This window comes from Argentina silus (genome assembly GCF_951799395.1).
Source record: "Argentina silus genome assembly, chromosome: X".
NCBI classification, from domain to species: domain Eukaryota; kingdom Metazoa; phylum Chordata; class Actinopteri; order Argentiniformes; family Argentinidae; genus Argentina; species Argentina silus.
In genome coordinates, this window is record NC_139653.1 from 10,623,663 (window position 1) to 10,642,948 (window position 19,286).

The 19,286-nt window shown below is 41.5% G+C and overlaps 1 protein-coding gene across 1 annotated transcript in view; it reads right to left on the reverse strand.

Moving 5' to 3' along the window:
• The window catches only part of itga9 (integrin, alpha 9), a gene marked incomplete at its 5' end in the record, with an annotated part of 44,301 nt that overhangs the window by 8,167 nt on the left and 16,848 nt on the right, over positions 1-19,286 (reverse strand). Inside the window, 8 exons of the mRNA XM_083694907.1 lie at positions 712-819; positions 937-1,045; positions 1,587-1,670; positions 2,100-2,179; positions 2,444-2,530; positions 6,164-6,311; positions 6,756-6,832; positions 7,274-7,426. Of these exons, the coding sequence (XP_083551033.1) occupies positions 712-819; positions 937-1,045; positions 1,587-1,670; positions 2,100-2,179; positions 2,444-2,530; positions 6,164-6,311; positions 6,756-6,832; positions 7,274-7,426 (846 nt within the window). The remainder of the gene's footprint in view (positions 1-711; positions 820-936; positions 1,046-1,586; positions 1,671-2,099; positions 2,180-2,443; positions 2,531-6,163; positions 6,312-6,755; positions 6,833-7,273; positions 7,427-19,286) is intronic.

Below are 19,286 nucleotides of genomic sequence, written 5' to 3' on the forward strand. Positions count from 1 at the left end.
TACTGTAAAAGTATCCCACTGTAAAATGTATGAGTAACATTTCCCTATCCCACAGGCAGTGTTAACACAGCTTGTGATATGTGGCTCCAGGTTGAGGATGTTATAGAATAGTAGCATGCTCTGCAGGTGTCCTGTTCCACTGTTTCGTGCAAGCTGTCTGATCCCATTAAAGTGATTCCAGATGGGGTCTAGGATGGTGGGATACAGTCTGCCCAATCCACCCATTCACAGTAAACACAATTAACAGGTTGAGCTCCCCATGATCTACCTATATGAAAGGAGCAGTGCAAGGGTTAAGAAAACATTTCACCCAGTGGGGGTATGAAGTTTCTCTACCTAAATTGGCACTGTTGTGAAACTAAATGGTCGGCTAGCTATAGTCCAGGTACAGTAGTGTATATCAACATTTTCCCTTGGACTTTTGTTAGCCCAATAGTGTCTTGCACTGTGCTAATAGCCTGTGCTCCATGACCCAACACATAGATAAACTAAGTGCCGTTTTGGCAGCTTAAATAAAAGTGTCTAGTATAATCTAAAAGTGCTATTGTGGACACAGAGCTCTTGGCCATGCAGATAAACAAGGCTGATAAACTTCAGATGGATAAATGGACAAAGAATGTGGATAGCCTGCAGGTGGCCAATAAATAATGTAGAGAGATTGCTGATGGTTGGATGGATAAATAATGTGGATAGCCTGCTGTTGGCACCCACCTGTGTCTCCATGATGTGGAACATGTCAGCCCCATTGCCAACCAGGCGGTTGGGTATCCTGATGTCCACTATGGAGCCAGGGAGCCTGCTGGGCCCGTTGTTTATCACCTGGAATCACATCACACAGAGGGAGAGATAGATGGAGGGAGAGAGGGGGGGGGGGGTAATGCTTAGAGCCAGGGGAATACATGTGTCAAAGAGATACTATATCTGTGTCACCTGTACCTGAAAGGTGAAGTTGAGAGGCTGAAAGTTGCACTCCATGTCCTCCAGCTGGACAAAGCGAGAGGAATCGATGGAGTTTCCATACACAAAGGAAGTAGGTGTCACCGCACTGTGGACAGTAAGACAGTTAGACCCCAACAGTAAAGCCAAACATGTCAGATACCAAATGGTGTATATAACAATGGTATAATAAATCTAAGACAGAGTGATTTTGTTTATTTGTGCATCAAAATTAGTATGTGGTCATATCAAGATGAAAGTGAAAGTCAAACTAAATATAATAAACCTAAAACCTTCCCCAGAACCATTAAAATCTTAGTCAGTGTCTCTGATAGGAGTCTTGTCTGGTCCCCCTGCTCTCCTCTAAAATCTCTTTCCAGATTAAAGACAACAGGCAAAGCTGTATTATCAGATGTCAGAGTTTTCCTCTCTGTGGAGGAACTGGGCTGTTTGTACTTCTTGTCTCTCTTCTCTCTGAACTCACTCTTTGATAAAGTGTGAGAGATAAAGCCTTTCAAGCTAAAATGTTCCAATCTAACAACTCCCACAGAAAGAAAACATGTGGGCAACACCAGCAACCGTTTCTTTGTATCCAGTATTTATGTGTTGCAGAGTAATTCAGTTTTTGCCCGCTTCTTAATTTGCCTTACCCAGTTATGATTGTGTCCACCTCGTGGACCAGTGGGATTGATAGATCCAAAGTGTTGTCCATCATTTTGTGCTCAGGGTTAGCACTACAATGAAGAAACAATTCATACTGAACAAAAGTTTTACATTCTCAAAAGAATCATGGTACACTGGTACTATTTTTCACTCCTCACAAGCCTTTGTGACAGCAGTGTTGTCTTGTTGCCAAAACAAACCAAATTGTGCTCTATGGCACACATACGACATGCGTTTTGGTGGCTAGACAATGATGTCAGTCGTATACATATAATGTAGGTCCAAAGGAAATGTAATTAAAGACAATGACGAGAGCCAAACATGCATTAAAGTAATTGACTTGCACCTGACGTGTAAAAGTGTACCAGTGAAATATGTGTATTTTACCAATGCATGCAGTGTACAGTACAGTATACTTCATCTCTTTATCAGAAACAAATGGTCCTTGTCAGATTTAATTTATTGTTAAATTTATTAATATGTGTAACTTCTAAACTTACCTTTTGGCATGAACTAAAAACTGCAATGTCTCATTTTCTCCAGAGAGTCGGCTTGTGTCAAAAATCACTGCAAGATGATACTGAGGAAAAATGAAATGTTTGGAGATGTTTCAGTAGAGGATCATGTAAGTCACGTCAGAATAATTTGTTTGTTTTTATGCCCAAGAGTATATTCATTTAGTGCACTCAGTTCATGGCTACTAGACACCATCTTGTTTTGCTTTGGTAAAGATACTGTGGTTAGTATGGACACCCGTTTGGGTAAAAAACACACACATACAAAATGTAAGACATGTAAACACTCTGAAATCATGTATAAATTAGTTGGAGCTACTGTACTGTACCTTAGTCTGTGCTCTCATGAAAGGAAATCCGACACTGCATTTGAGGAAGTCCAAATCAACAAGTCCACAGGAAATGCCCTTCTCTTCCTGGAGAAACACAGACAGGGAGGCCGGAGATACAGTTAAAGAGGGAACCAAGGTGGGAATAGAGCAGACAAAAATGACAACGTTAACAATTCAAATAGACCATAGTAAAACACTCACATCACAAAATGTGCACAAACTCACATTGATAGCTAAAGTATGACAAAATAAATATAATATAATGCAATGAGACTTTAGAAAATAAGTAATTATTTTTTAGTATGTGGTGGACATGATGACCCAGTTTAAATGTCATGTAATCCAGGTAAACATGAAATAACATACAATGACAGTATGTATGAAAGTAGTACAGTATGCATTCAACTGGAGCAGCTTTATACTGTATGCATTTTTAATTGTCAAATCAAATCAAAAATGGAAAAAGAAAGAAATGATTGCACGCACGCACACTTCTCAGCAGGACAGTAATCAGACAACCTCGAGGCAGTGTGTTTGGAAGCTTGTCTAAACACTATGGAGCTTCACCGGCTGTACTGTGTAAACATTTGGGCCTTGACCCGATGAGGAGTAAGAATTTTTTAAGTGAGAGTTCATTGAGAGGCTGTTTTCCAGAGCGTGTGTGTGGGGAGGATAAAAGTAGGCTGAGACAAATCACGACTTAGACAAGTCCACTGATAAAAAAAAAAGTAGTGCTTCTGGAATGTTCAGCAGAAGCTGGAGGTAAATCAGTAGCTCAAAGCTATTGATTCAATTTATGTTTGCAGTGCTATTCAGGTGAGTCCTAGCACACATTATTAATGTCATATTGTCACACAATTGTCATCTTACAAAAATAAAAACAAAAAGGTGAAACTGTACTGGTGAACAGGATTAATTTAAACTTTAAACTACAAACATTTGAATGTGCTGCATATCCAGCCTGTCAGTCATTAGCTTCCCCCTCCTCTGTTCACACAACTATGAGGCACTTACAGTATCAATCCACACTATCATTTAGACCTCACCTCTCCTTACTCAGCAGTTTCCCAGTTCCAGTCCAGGGTGGGGCGGTTAAGCCATCTGCATTAAGTCAGCTTAAAAAAGCACCGCTCCCCCCTGCATGGATGCAACTGAGAGCCCAGCGGAGAGCGGGAGAACCCCAACAGAACTCGCAATGGAGGAATTTCCTCTATTTCCTGTATTCCACAGTGCTGCTGTGCAAACACGGGTGGCCCCCTGAGACTGGGCAGGGATGGGGAAGTCAGCCTGTTTACCCATCACCCACCTGGCAGCCCTTGAGAGAGAACAGAGCACTCAGACATTATGGCATTACTCTCCATGGGGAGAGGGGACATTAGTCTGTTAGTTCTGCACTTTCTTTTTGTCTCCATTCCTCTCTCCCTTTCTCTCTGTCTCTCTCTCTCTCTCTCTCTCTGGTATTTATCCATCATCAGCAAATTCATATTGGGATTCCCACAAATGGCAGACCCGTTAAATCTCACATGGTTTGTTTACATTGCTTTAGTGTCAGCAGATGTCTTTAGTTGAGCAGTAGTTTGGTGGGAATGATGTTACCCATGATTTCTATTTCTACATACTATCTCTTACTCTCTCTCTAGAGCACTGTATCTAGTTAAACATTCTTGCTGTATATGGCTACAACTCTCTACTTTCTGCAATTTACAAAAGCAAGACAAGGGAGATTACCTCCTGATTTATACCACCTTAATCTGCCAAACCAGTTGCAACATCACACTTAATGACCATGAGGTTCAGTGCCCCTGAAATCCTCCTAAATTACAACTTTATATACATCTCTCCCTCACTGCTTTAACTTTCCAGAGGTGTAAATCTTAATTCATCCGTCACTCAAAATGAACAGAAATAGCAGTGGTACTATTTCTGTATTCAGAGACAGTAACTACAGTATTTCACTTTTTGCAAAGCTTTAGATGATATTAGATTAGACACAACTTTATTGTCTAACCAGGCATCACCAGCCACATCAGTTCACAAATGACACAAATTTCTATAATTTGACTTTGACCATTGACCACAACAGTCCTTAAACCACTGCACCATTTTGGTCATTTACATACCCCGGGCCCCTACCTATCAAGAAGAACATAATAACCAATATGTGTCCAATTAATCTGGAGCTCTCTCTCCCATCTTATTGAGGAACAATAACTCCACTACATTATTCCCCACACTCCTGTGCATGGTCATGGTGGCCATATTTAACACAGGCCTCTGGCTCCCTGAAGAGTGTGATGCGGCTCCTGAAGCCAATTCACCTCCACAGCTTTCAGACGACTTGGGTTGCAAGAAAAACAGAGAGATAACATACCCCACTCTTAAACAAGAGGGGTGCACAAGTTCACGCGCCGCTCGCTGGAGAAAAAGAGCCTCAGGGGTGGGATCAGGAGTTGACCTTAGCTATGCAGAGAGAGGTCGTATCAACACCTTGGACTTCTCCAAGAGCGAGGTTAATTAGAAAAGTCTTACTGAGCATACAGTAGTAGGGCTGTGTCTTCTTTTAATATCATTCCCTTCCTGTGACTCCCTTGCACTGCTGATCCCAATCATCAGCTTCTCAAGCAATAAGAAGCTCTGTGTTACTAGAGGTAAACCAATACTAAATGTCAACCTACCAAAAAGCACTCTGAATTAGCCATGAAATTAGAATCCTAAAACTTTCTGCAAAATTTGCCTCAGAATTTGCCTATTGACTTATATTCAACATCAATTGCTTGGTTTTGGGTTTTAAAAAGTTTGGTGTGATTTTCACTGTGATTTCAGTGGTAAAACTGGAGAACTGAGTTCATCCTGTCAGATTCCACACAGGCATGGATCTACAGTATCAATCACAGAGGTACAGAACCCAGTCTGACATTAGCATATGTCATATCCCATTGTAGTGGGATGTTTCTCTCTGTTTCTCAATGTCTCCCTCTCTCGTGTTTTTGTAGAAGTACTCCCCCACAAAGCCTGGTGTCAGTGTGTTCTGGCTCTAACATGGCGCCTCACTCAGGTATTGGCCTCCTCACAACAACTGAGAGAGCAGACAGCGAGGATACTAACCTCCAGCCCACGCCCCAACTACTCACTCTCTCTTCCTCTTCTGGGAAATCCATTTACAGTTAGTTTATAGGAAAAAATATGGCCTTAAATGTGGAGCGACAATCTTTAATACATATTTCTGTAAAATGAAAGTTGGGAAAACTGTTTTGCATCATAGCATGTAGAATGTTGATGTGAGGAGTATTTCTTGTCAGGCTATGGCTAGGTCTTGTTGACATGGCTGGACTGACCAAGTCAGTGATGTATGTGACTGAAGGTCACCAGACAGCTGCTGCTGGGTCTCTCCTCAGAGACTCTGGGCTCCTCTTCTTCCCCCTCCCCTCTGTTTTACTGCCCATACAGCTGAGGCACAGTTACAGTATGGCTCTCTTTTTGTCTCCATTGTTTAGGTGTCTTCTCACATTATTTCATTAAAATACAGACATATCTTCTACCTTTCAATTGATTTCATCATGCACAGATAATTTCACTTTTTTTTCAAGACATTGATTGACCATTATTTCCTTCACAACAGTAAGATAAACAACAACAACAACAACAACAACAACAACAACAACAACAACAGACATGGAAAGGCACTATAAAAAGCAGACAACAACAAGAACAACAAACCTTTTGCCAGAAGTTGATGTAGAACACCTCTCTGGAGAAGTTGAAGTAGATGTTGGTGTCATATGCGTCATCTCCAGAGTTGAAAACGGTCACATTCAGGGAGATGTTTTTCACTCCTCCAAGGGCTAGATGGGGCCTGCTGTGAATCCTAGTAGAGAGATGAACCATGCATTTATTTCACCCATTGAACCAAGTACAAGGGGCTGGTCAGCTGCATTCAAGTCTTAGAGACCATACTATTGTAAAAACCATGTGCAGTACTCACCTTAGAAAGTGTATGCACAGGGAATCAGTAATACATGACTCTGCTGTTTTACTAGTCATGAAACAGTATGCTTCATCTCCAATTGTACATACTTTCAATGTTTTATACAACAACAAGTGAAGGACCTCCCTAAATATGGAAAATCTATGGATGGCATCCAAGGCCAATGAGAGCCAAGCATGCATCATAGTTCCATTATCCACACCCACACCTCAGTGTCGATGGCGTCAGCTTACTTCCACAGAGTTGGGAGCAGTGGCCAGAGGACAAAAAGAACAGTAATAAACAAATGGAGGGGCTGAACAGAGGAACAGACAGAGGCTTTACCCTGAGAGCAGCAGTTTCCCATGAAGTCGCAGGTCGGCAGCACAGTCATCTGACAGGCAGTTCTTCTCAAACCACGTCTATGAGAGGAATTCCAGACAAATGTTTTGTGTTAAAAGATGCTAATTCGTCAGTTTTTAAGGAGCACAGGCAGCAGGGGGGGGGGGGGACATTTAGATTCAAATGTGGGTGGGGGTAGAGGTGGGTGAAAAAAATTATTTATACTGAATTCCTCTCAAGAAAAGTAAACACAGGCAACACTAAGATGGTAACTGACACTACATCATTATAAGCTTAATTGAATATTATTTCTGGTGCAGAGGAAGACATGACTTTGCTTTTAGATAGCAGAGTTAGGGGGAATTCCATTTACACTACAGTTAATTCAGGAAACGACTTGAAACTGAAACTTAAATTGAAGATAACCAGTGATTGACAAGAATCTAGTTATAATCATGATAGACTTTCATTATAGTGTGTGAAAATATCAACCTATATGGGCTACTACAGTATACTCTTACCTCGTTCTTCACTGCAATCTTGTCCCCCTTCCTCCAGCGCAGCACAGGTGATAGTGCAGGTAGGTCTCGGCCTTGGTGTCCATCGAGGACATGCTTCCCTAAACTGTAAGCCACCTCAAATGTGATGGCTGTGAACACGTCCTTGACATCCTTCTGTAGAGACACAAACACAAAGACCACACACATTGTTTCACATGGTTTCCTCCTTTGCTCTCTATCTTTCTGAACAGAGACACATAGCAAACCCACTTCAAGCTCAGGGGAGACTCGATGCATGTCCAATCAACAGGCATCAGCAACACTTGGTAATGAGTTTTTATAATAAAGTGCTGGCATTGCATTTCTCTGCATTCACTGTATCTTTCTCACTCTGGCCATACGACCTGAAACCCTAGAGAAGTGTTTCCTTTGGCACCGGACTTGGAAACAATGAAGTCTGAAAAAACAAAACCATGACTATGATCAAATCCCACGTCCTCATTAGAGGATACTGTTGGAAGCCATACATGGGAAAAGTAGATCTATACGTCTCTCCTGTCCATTAAACTTCACTCAGCTCTTTGAAGGAGGTTGATGGGTCTGGCTCTGATCTCAATGTCTTCAACCACCGGAAAAGCAAACACACACACAGACAACTTGTGTCTCTTTGCCCAACTGGTGTCTGCCAACATGGAGCCGAACCCCTTGTGTAAACACAAAGGCTTCACTGTGCCTTTTCCGGTGGTCGCTAGGCCACTCTTTCTCTCTCACTTTTTTTTATCACAAAGTTTTCCTATGTCCACCCACCCATACCCTTCCTCAGGCTGGCTGAAGCCAAGTCTGCTGTATGAACACATCAGGCCACACACACCAGAGCTGACATCCTTTGTGGAGAGGTGGCTGTCTGCTACCTAGAAACGGTAAGAGAGTTATAGCAGGAAAGAGGAAAAGTTGTGTTATGAGTCTGTTAGGGGCGTATTTCTCCATTGGGAACAGTGCTACACACCCCTACAATCACAGCCTAAATTGTGAACCACTTTTAGGGAATAATCTTTTTTACTTTGTCAAGATTGTAACACACAAGTAGAAATAGGCATGCAGTCTAATTCAACACTTTATTTTCTGCTTTACTGTTTTGTATACACTGCCTCTCATCTACCTCTCATCTTCAGAATTGAACATACCATAAACATTTTTAATTAGTTAAACCTACTGTAAACCTGAGTGGGGACCACTGTTACCACAATACAATGATGAGGCTCAGTACAATAGACACTGCAGAGGCTGACTTCCCATCCATAATTAAACTGCTGCTCATGCCTCATTGGTCTCACACAGACAGTGTTGTTCCAGTAATACGTCTGCACGGCTGAGAAGTAACATGAAGAATGTTGTGCTTAGTGCGTGACAAGCTATGATAGGCCTCTATACTTTGTGAAGGGGCTGGTAAAGTTCCATTTGCGATTAAAGCAAAATGCTTCAAATGGCCCCTGTCCAGTGCCCTCTGAGTGAACCTACCCCCCTGGGAAAACTCAGCTGTAGGGTCTCCACATTAAGCCTCAGCCCAGCACTCAGACAGTTTATCTCAGATTTACATAGCACCAATTGAGAATTGGGGGACATGAATGACTTGTTGTTACAACACATAACAAACAAGTAGTGTGTACAATCTTGGAATTCAAAATGACCTTTAATGACCTTTTTAAAGACAGGCACTTTATTAAACAGCAATGTAGAAGTATTTCCAGATCTTGTCAAGCACAGCCTACATTACTGTGGGAGATGGACCCCAAGTCACTTCCCACTCCCTGAGCAGGAGAACTCCTCTGAGAAGGATCAGCAGCCGTCACATCCCCCTCACATTAGGAAGCACTGGAGGTCATTGGTAAGCCTTGGCCCAAGCTTTTATTAGCCAGTTATTAATGTTCCCTATGCTAGCCCCAGCCTACTCCATCCTAGCACTGCTGTTAACTCCTGTATTTATGGAACATTGGAGTTCCTGAGCTCCAACTGAAACGGAGACCCATTGGTGTTAATTGCCTGTTGCCTTTAATTGTGTGAATGGAATGGACCCCAACAACTGTTCCTTACATACAGTACCAGTCCCATACATGAGAGACAGCCTGTCACAATATCTAGACAAAGGCAGTCATTGTATGGATACTCATTCAATCAGAGTATCTGTTCCCTAAAACTTATGATCAGAATGAAAGTTATGACAGCAATCACAGAATGTTTATGTTCAAATACAGAGTAATAAAACCTAGAGGAGGACTCCTGGGGACCATGGGTTGCCCAGCCCATGGATTGGATTTCACCACTAATGGCTTGTTTCATAAGGATGTCCTAAACCTCCTTGGAAATCCAATGCTGATTCCACAGTGCTTTATGACATTTCATAAATTTCATTATTCAGAAGCGTTTTCAAGCCAATACATTGTAAAACGTATCTGAGATTTGCATTTCGATTTATTTTCTGGTCAACTGTATCGGACAAAATGGCTTAGTGATATGATATTATTTTGTTATTCTTTACTGTATTTTACAGGTTCAGGCAACTTTAGCTACACACAGGCACAGCCTAAGTCCCAGAACTCAGCTACAGGCTCTGATCTCACATACTTATCTGATCAACAAGATGGCAGCGCACCAACTCTCTCCTTCATGTTCACAGAGCAGCTCACTCACAGTGGGTGCGGGGAGGATGATGTCAACTCTAAACGCTCTGCTCCTCAATCGAAACGCCTCATGCTTGGCTGAAATACATTGAGCAGCACATCCTAGTTCCCTACTCCATCCCCTTAGCCAACCCGCTTAAAGACCTATAAAACACACATGCATCAAACTGAGCATTGGTCACCGAATCTCATACCAATCACTGGCGAGGGCAACACACATCTGTTTAAGGGAGATGCTTCAGGATTTCCTTTTAAGGGCAGTGGTCTTTTGGATCTGTTCAGTTTTAGGGCATTGACAAGTATTTCCGCTAACATCTCACACATATGGGAGATATGCGTAAGCAAGTTATCTTGCCGTTTCATGAGAGTCTTGACCCCACCAGTCCTAAGCTCTTTACCAGATAGGCTATATACAGAAGACTTCTGGTCAGGACAGGCTTTAGCTGATTCTAACCCTCATATGGAACTAATACAGAACAGTCTCAGAAAAGGGTGGGGGGTGGTGAGGAAGCTTAGGGTGAGAAAAAAAAGTGGTGTGGTGGTGGTGGTGGTGGTGGTGGTGGAGGAGAATTCTAGTTTCCGATTAGATAACATTCTCACTATGTCAGTTTACCTTGAAGTGAATCAAGCTTTAGTCACATCTGCTAAAGTTCTGCTAAATTCATTTTAGGAACATTGCAGAAGAAAGCAATGGCAACTGATAGTGTTAAATATTTAGCACTAGGGGTCATAACACTACTATTGTTTTGTGGCTTAGTGACATTAGTCAGCATAGGTCCATAATATCATACTATACATACTAAGACTACATTCCTTGCAGAAGTCCTTATATTTCTGAACAACATAAAAGAAAAAAGCCAGATCGAATGAATAAGATGACACACAAAAAATGTCCATTAAACATCAGCCCCCCAATTTCTTTCAGGAAGACAGCTACGAGAACAGTCAAGTCGGCGTGGTGTGAGAAGTAAAGGGTGAGATATTTCTCAAATGACAGTTCAAGTCCAAGCACCAACTTGAAACTCATAATAAATCTGACCCTCAGTCCAGATCCATAAGTCTGTGTAACGAAACGGTTGGTTTCCTAAAACAAATCACACTGACAGTTCTCCACTAGATAGATGACATGCCAGGTAATTTATATTATAGCTAGACATAACTAACCTCTGAGACATATACCCTAACTATCTTTCTTGTTCCAATAGGTACTGACTCAGCAGTTATTATTTGTGTTATTTGCAGTTTGCTGTTGTTTATTTTGGAATAATTACTAATCTACTGCTATCTTTAGTTTGAAGATTCCCTCATCATTATTAGATATTGTAGCTATAAACAAACTATGATACAGTTACAGCAAAGTAACAAATCATACAAACGTATACATTTTCTCACCACCAACCACTCATTTCAAAGCCATGACAAATCAACACCTGCATGCCTGTAATATCCGTTGTTACATTAATGGCATTTAGCAGATGCCTTTATCCAAAGTGACTTACAACAAATGTTTAAGTAAGTGAATCATCTATCCATCAGTCATCATAAGATAAAGTAATTAATGCTCGGACCAGGGGCCGTTGGCAGTCACAATGCTAGAAGAAAGAACTTTTTTTTTTTTTTTTTTAACAGGACAGAAACTTGTACAGGGATCTTTAGGAGAGACCGTTAAGATGTAGCCTGAAGAGATGGGTCTTCAATCTATGGCAGAAGATTGGTAGTGACTCTGCAGTCATGACAGCAGTGGGAAGCTCATTCCACCAGTGGGGCGCCAGGACAGTAAAAAGCTGTGACTGAGTAGTGCGGCTGCTGCATCCACGTAGAGGCAGCGTTGCCAGGCGGCCAGCCGAGGTGGAAGAGCGGAGTGATCAGGCAGGTGTTTGGGGGCTGACCATTGCTTGCAAGTAGGGAGGGGCTGTTCCCTTTGCTGCCCGGTAGGCGAGCACCAGGGTCTTGAATCTGATGCAAGCTGCTACCGGGAGCCAGTGAAGGGTGAGGAGGAGGGGAGTGACAGAGCTGCAGAGGCCTGATGGTGGAGGTGGGGAGACCGGCCAAGAGTGAATCCGTTGTGATGATAAGGAGGCAACCGCGCAAGAAATTGGGCTTTTTCTTATGACCTCTTAAAATGATAAATCATAAACATATTGACCCCTACAAACTGTTAACCTCATGAATGCTGCTGTAATTTGTCCCCTAAACACATTGCCAATTTCCTTGTGGCTGAGGGAGAGAATGGTCCACATGGAAAGATGCACTTTAGATGACTACTGTATCACTTCAACCGGCAGGAAACTTGTACCATCTGTGCTATCGGCCATAAGATTAGCCTATTCCATGCATAACTACATCCCTGCCCTTGACACAACACACACTAAACATTCCATCAAAAAAAAAAAAAAAAGCCTTCCCCCAACACATCACTCAGACACCAGCCTCACACAATCCCCCGAGGCAACACATACAATACTCCCTGAAGGGAAACACAAGTCCAATGAGTCCAGGAGTTCACATGGTGAAATAGACATCACTTATATGCTTATGAGAATAAGAGGAGAATGGATTCATGGCTTTTAGAAAATGTCCACATAAACACAAATTACAGTTAACTTTTATGGGCTCACATGCATCATGTAGAAGGCATTCAGCATCTGACCCTCACACAGTTAAAAACACAGCTGGGATTTATAAAGGAGGAGTAAAGGTGCCACGCTTTCCTGATGGAAATTGGCAGATGGGAAAGGTTTTCTGTTCAAACACACTAAAACCATCACCCTTTTACTATTTGTACATTCTGTCAACAAATTCTGAGCTTTTCTATCCATGCCAATGTACATATGTAACTATTACACTGAAATTAGAGTAAAAACATTCAACAAACACCGAGCTGAGAACCAACTGACTACAGACGGACACTCAACACAGCTGTAGCTCTTCACATGTACATGCCAGTGCTTCAACCCTTCACCAATACTCTACACTGGCACAGAGTTCACATTTAGAAATTCACAACACGCCTGCTTGCTGTTTTGGGACTTACTGTACATTATAGACTATTTTTTGAATGATTGAATCATCCACCTTGGGTGGATTTACTTTAAATGTTTCATTCTTTGGGAAATGCAGTGCAATCTGAGTGTACTGAGGAGGCCATTGTTAGAAAACTGCATTTGGGCGATACTGAGGAAGGAGGAGTGAAAACTGGGGAAACAGAGAGCTTAACTAAAACAAGTAACAGGAGTCCTCCACTCCTGCTTCCTCATTCACAGAATTCCAAACCCAGTACTCCAATCATACTCCTCATACTCCGTATAGTACTCCTATCCCTGCTCCCTGGCTGGTCTTTGCTGTTACTGGATCCGGCTGCTCAGTTTGGAGTCACCTCAAGGACACAAGCTAGGCTCTCTAACAAAGCAAAAACAAATCTAGTGCTGAAGAAAAGAAGGATTCAGATCAGATCCTTTTAGGGAAGCAGCCTTGACTGGGGAGTGAGTGTATGAGGGGGGTGCGGGTGCATGGCTTCAATCACTTTTCTCTAGCCCGGATCTTCAGTTGCAGCCAAGAAGGCTAACATGTGTTATGCTTACAACTATCACCTTTATAATATACAGAGTGACTACAGTTTTACTCGATCAATGACCAACCCAGTTGTCTGAAGCTAGAACTTATGGAACAACTTTTTCATGCTTTAATACATATAGTATTTCCTGTATGGTGGAGATGTGGTGTTTGTATTGATTTACCAAGTGAATTTACCATTTACCACAGTCCTGACCATAGAACTGTACTGACGCTGTTGCAGTTTTGACAGAAGAACAACAAGAGAGTCTGAAGACTTCCTTGCTTTGAGACATGAACTTCCTTTGACATCTTGATAATGATTCACTGAACATAAACAGGAAGCTTTTTCCAGCTTTTTTTTGTCTGATTTGTGAAATACAAATTCCCTTATTAGATTTACTGGAAGAAATTCTTAATAACATAACTGTTTTTCCTTAATTCATACTGAATAAATGTAATGTTATCATAAATGCATAACATTCAATGCATCAAAGAAAGGACCTCTGATGTCATGGATCTTATCAAAAGGATACCAATGGATAAGCTAGCGTGTTCCACATTGTGTAGTTATCATGCCTTGCGTCTGTTTCAGGTGGCTCCATCCTGGGGACTGAGGAGGGCTTCCCGTATTTGATTTGGCCGCTACACAAAAAACCTGGGACACTTTTACATCATTGTTATTCTTGGGTCCATTGTTTTTCGATAGCACCGCCAGCATTGCATAGATACAAATCAGTCAATATTCTCTTATGAAGGTACAGTAGGTTATACACTCTAATGCACACAAACAATTAAATGTGTACATTTTGGATTCTCTTCCACTGGGGCAGACCCTATCCACATGTACAGGAAACAGAATATTGACATAGAGGCTGCAATAGCAGACATATACAGTATGGTTCCAGCAACAACTGGGGTGAGTACCCAGAGGGTAGATAAGAGGGAGAGCAGGGCTGAGCTGACCAAGCTTTCAGCAGCATCGTAGGAGACCAGTTGATAAGCACAATGAGTAATCACAGCCTGTTATCAGAGGTCATCAGATCCTGCCCTGCTCTGGGAGAGAAGAGGCCCAATGCAGGCAGCCCTTTGTGACCTGCTCACCATAGCCAACATTTTGTTCTAAAGCTATCCCTTCTACGTCACATTAATTTCCCTTACAGTGGGAAGTGGGAAACATGGTGGGCAGAGACTCTTTCCTTAGGGTTGGCCAACTGACAGTGTGCAGCGCGGCGGCATCGTGTGGCAGTAATCTACTGTAGCCAATATGGGTGCCAGGAAACATTCTGCTTAGTGTGCTAATGTACCAAAAAACTAATCAGTTTACACCTAAAGCAATGTCCTTCTTATGGTCCAATTACAATTATAATCACAGTTCTATTTTGTGAAAGTTCTGTATACTGTATGAACCCTTTCAAACTGAATATAGTCTTCATTGTGTCCTCCCCAAAATGGCACTGTAAAGAAAATGGACCAATGTTTCTGCTGGCAAATCCACATGGGAAATCCTAACCAAAATATTCTCCCACTAAAATTTGTACGTACAATGTTGCTTAATCCAGTTAATGCTGTTGAGACTGATACTTGCAGACAGTTCATTTTATCAAAGCGATTGTTGTAGAACAGGATCCATTCAATTTTTCCACTATATTTATTCTTGTACACTTTTCCATTCTATACTTTATAAATAGGTGCTGGATTTGCTGCCATATTTAATGGGAGACAGCTGGATATGATTACCTTTCTGCCATGTAGTTTCATTGTATCAGCTTTTTTGGCCTGGGGTAAATGAAAACCAGTGGAATGGCATCGAGGGAATTGCACTTTTCTGCAGAACTGTAAAGAGGCAAACAAAGCAAGCAGTGTGGCAGCCATTCTCTGTCTATCCACGTGCTAATACTGAGGCTAAGGGTCTCAGTGTGTCACTGGGATCTCTCTGAGATGCAGTCTGTCAGTGTTTTACTGGTTGTGTTTCTCAGTGTGTCAGTGCAAGGGGTTAGTCAACAGATGATTTCACTGTGTCAGTGTTGTGAATCAATGTAAATCAAAGTGTGTTAGTGATACCTCCAGTCTTTTTATTTTCTCTCTCTGTTTTTTTCCCGTCCTGTAAAGCACATTATAATGTATCAGTGTCTGAAATATGTTAGAAATAAAGTTTGATTTGATTTGTATGAAGTTATGTATTTGGTCCACCAGCCGATGATTGAAACAGATAGCTGACCACTCAGACTTTTTAATTGCCAAACTTTTACTTCCCTGACCACAGACTTGTGTTTCTAAACTCTTACCCCAATCTGCCCTCACCTCTACCTCTTTCAAACCCTAACCCTAACTAACCCCTATAACCAACCCTTTGGTAAGCCTTAACCCTAGCCCCAGCCTTATCACCACTATCTGTCAGACTAGAGGTGACCGGACTGTGTGTAACTATGGTGACTTGACTTTACTGAACTTTTACAGATAAATGCAATGCAACAAAATGCAGAGAAAATAAACTCCAGACACCAGAATAGGTTTTGATGGGGCTTTAAATACCCTATGGTGCCAGGACAAAGTTGGGGGATATGGGACATAGGACACTGAATGGAATATAGGGCACAAAATGGGGGGCACCATGAGGAGTTCTCTGAAGAATCTGTGCTAATTTAGATAGACAACTGTTAGAGGGCAGGGCATTAGCTGCCTATTATAGATTCTCCTTGGAGACTGTAATGCAGCTATAAGGCTACAGTACACCACTCCTGACCGCAAATAGTAGCAGCCTTGGCATGATTTCTGGGCACATGCTGTATGCATAACACTGGGCCATGAGATGGGATTGTTGAAACATAAATATGCATATGAGGATAGATGAATTGCCAAGGCCATAAACCTACCACATGATCACAGACACCATTTGAAAGTGGTGTTGTACTGTACGTCTAATAAGCAATCCTAAAAGTGGCATGTTTACTAAGACTTGAAATATGTCAAAGGAATGCTAAAGACAAATGGGACTCCATCCAAAGTGTTACAGGATGGGGAATAGTTTGCAGCTACTGTACATCACCCAGTACTGCTAACATTATGATAATACAACTACACTATAAACCATCTACTGAGATATATTCAATAGGAGCACCATTGCGTCACACAACACTGAGGGTTACTGCTTGCCAGGGGTGTAGGTTTCATTAAGCATGGGTGGGACATGTCCTATGTCCAAATTCTGAAATCCTACAACAACCACAGTGCGGCTCCCAGACAGACACGGAGGTTCAAGCTAAGATGCATGTTAGTAAACACAAGTGATAGATGTATGCGCCAGTGCGGTGCTTATGGATGTAAACAAAGAAGAGAGGCCATTCCAAATGAAATCTTAAATTAAATACCACCTTATTGATGTTTGTCTTACCTCTGTTCTAGTGCTAGCTATTGTAATAAACCTGTACAGTATATAGACCTCTTCCTTTAAACTCTGATAATCTCCATAATCTCCAAGACATGAGTCTTGTTGAATTGCATAGACATGCAGGAAATGAAAAAACAAACTAATCGCATAACTAATTTACAGGTTGGCAATGCCAGCTGCAGTATGCATCCGGAGATTTCACCTGCAAGTCCAACAAGGAGGGGTATACTGTATTTACAAAAAGCTTTCACATTACATTGGCTCCTGGACTGTCATCTGAACATACAGTAGGCTCTAGGGTTATAAAGGGATCTTTACAGTGGATTCATTTTGTAACATACTGTACCATCTCATGTGTAGCTTGAAGTACTTGTACATATACATAGGCGTACTGTATAACGAACAGTTAGCGGTCTAAAGTAAAATTATTTACTTCCAATTCTTAATTAGATATGGTTCAACATGCAGCGGCATAGACGGTTGACGCTCCTGCAAGCTACTTAATGAGGAGGCGTGTCTGGTAGAGCAAGTTCAGAAACAATAAACAAAGAGATAATGTGCCAATTGCACAAGATGACTGAACATAATACTTCAGCTGAATTATTGACAGTGATTTGGGTGTTGTTTTTTAGCTTTGTACTCACGCACACCCCTTCTGGTAATTTCAACCTAAATCATTCAACATTCATCATTACAGAAAATATGTTTTTCCTACCCAAATGTGGGGTACAACTGTAGTACAAAAGTACTGTGTGTAGTTTATTTAGCTAAAAATAACCAAACAAAGAACATCTGGAGGTCTGGTATGCTGTTCCATAGTCCTTGCCAACAAAAACATGTTTAAAATGATCAACATGAAAGACTTGCAAATTTCAGGAATTGCTTTTTTTTAAGTTGAGTTCTATGATACTAAGTAATTCACTGAGTGGTCATTCCTGTGTTTTGCTCAGATTTAGGGCTATGAAAATGTCACTTGTCCTTTCTCCTTTTGTAAGGCAGTTTACACTGTTCACAACAATTCCAAGTCTGACTATATGTTGTTCAGGTCCATTACATGATAGATCAAAAACTTGATATCCTTTTCAGGAACAGGTTCAAGAAAGGACACGTGACATTTTCACAGCCCTAAATCTGAGCAAAACGCAGGAATGACCACTCAGTAAATTACTACTATGACACTGATTAATTAAATCAGATTAATCTGTTTCCCTCTCTGATGTAATTCTTCACACATGGCATATTTCCATCTGGGACTTAGCTATCATGCATCAGTATCTCTAAGCAGGGAGTGAGTAGCCATTGTAGTTTGTGGGTAATAACTGAAAACAAAGTTATGACCTCTATGTGTTTGATTTATATGATCACCGAGCAGAATTGACAAATGGTCCATGTACAAGTGACTTAAAATAGCTCATGGACTGCTACCACTACCACTCATGCATCAGAGGTAAAGCAGTCAACCCAAACACACAGGCTTTCCATCACCAGAGCCAGTTGACACAACACCAGCCCTCCACCCCACTGTGACGTTAACCTCTATGCTGTGTTTTCACTGTATGTTTTAGCTTGTGGGGCTCCCCCCCCCCAGAGGATGCAGTCGGGCACCAGCTGGTTTCCATTAGCATACCTCTGCTAGAAAATGGGAGGCCTGGCTCATGTGGGCAGACACTTGAGCAAGATAAATGATGGGAATGGACAAAACAGCCTACCCTCTCTAGGACTGGAGCCATGTCAGTCCTGATTATGGTGATTCCAACTCTTCTCATCGTGCAAACACATCAAGGTAAACACAAAAACTTGGAGGAGTCCATTAGATCATGTGTGCCCATAATCTTTGTTCCCTTTACTTTTCTTAATAATATGTATCAAGGGTTAAATTCAGTGTCTTCTTCCTCTAAACTGTCTAGTGTGGTTGAGGTTAGGGTGAATTCTCAATGAGCTGTATCCTACTTGTGTGGCTTGCTGTCCTGATTCTTTGGTCAGCTTGGCCTGCTCACTCCTGGTTCATTTTGGAATTCTACTAGAGGATTCAATACTGGCCTACATGTGCTTCTCAATCTACACAACAAACACAGAGAATACAGTATATGATCTTAATCCTGGCTACACTAAACAGCTACAGTACCAGACACCTCGCAGTCACACATGCCGGTCTTAAACACATTTCAAACCTCAAATGAGCCAAATCAAATACAAATCTAGTGACAAATGACATAAGGGTGTGCAGTTGAAAAAAAAATTCTGAGCATAAAATGAAAAATGTAGTGAAAATATAATTGTGCCACACCTTTGAATACTGGTGCCTTGCCAAAAAATGCTAAATCCAATGCTATACATTGTAAGCTTAGTTTTGGTAACACATCGTTAACACTATTTCTCTTCAGATCATGTGTTTCTCTAATTCCTGCTTAAT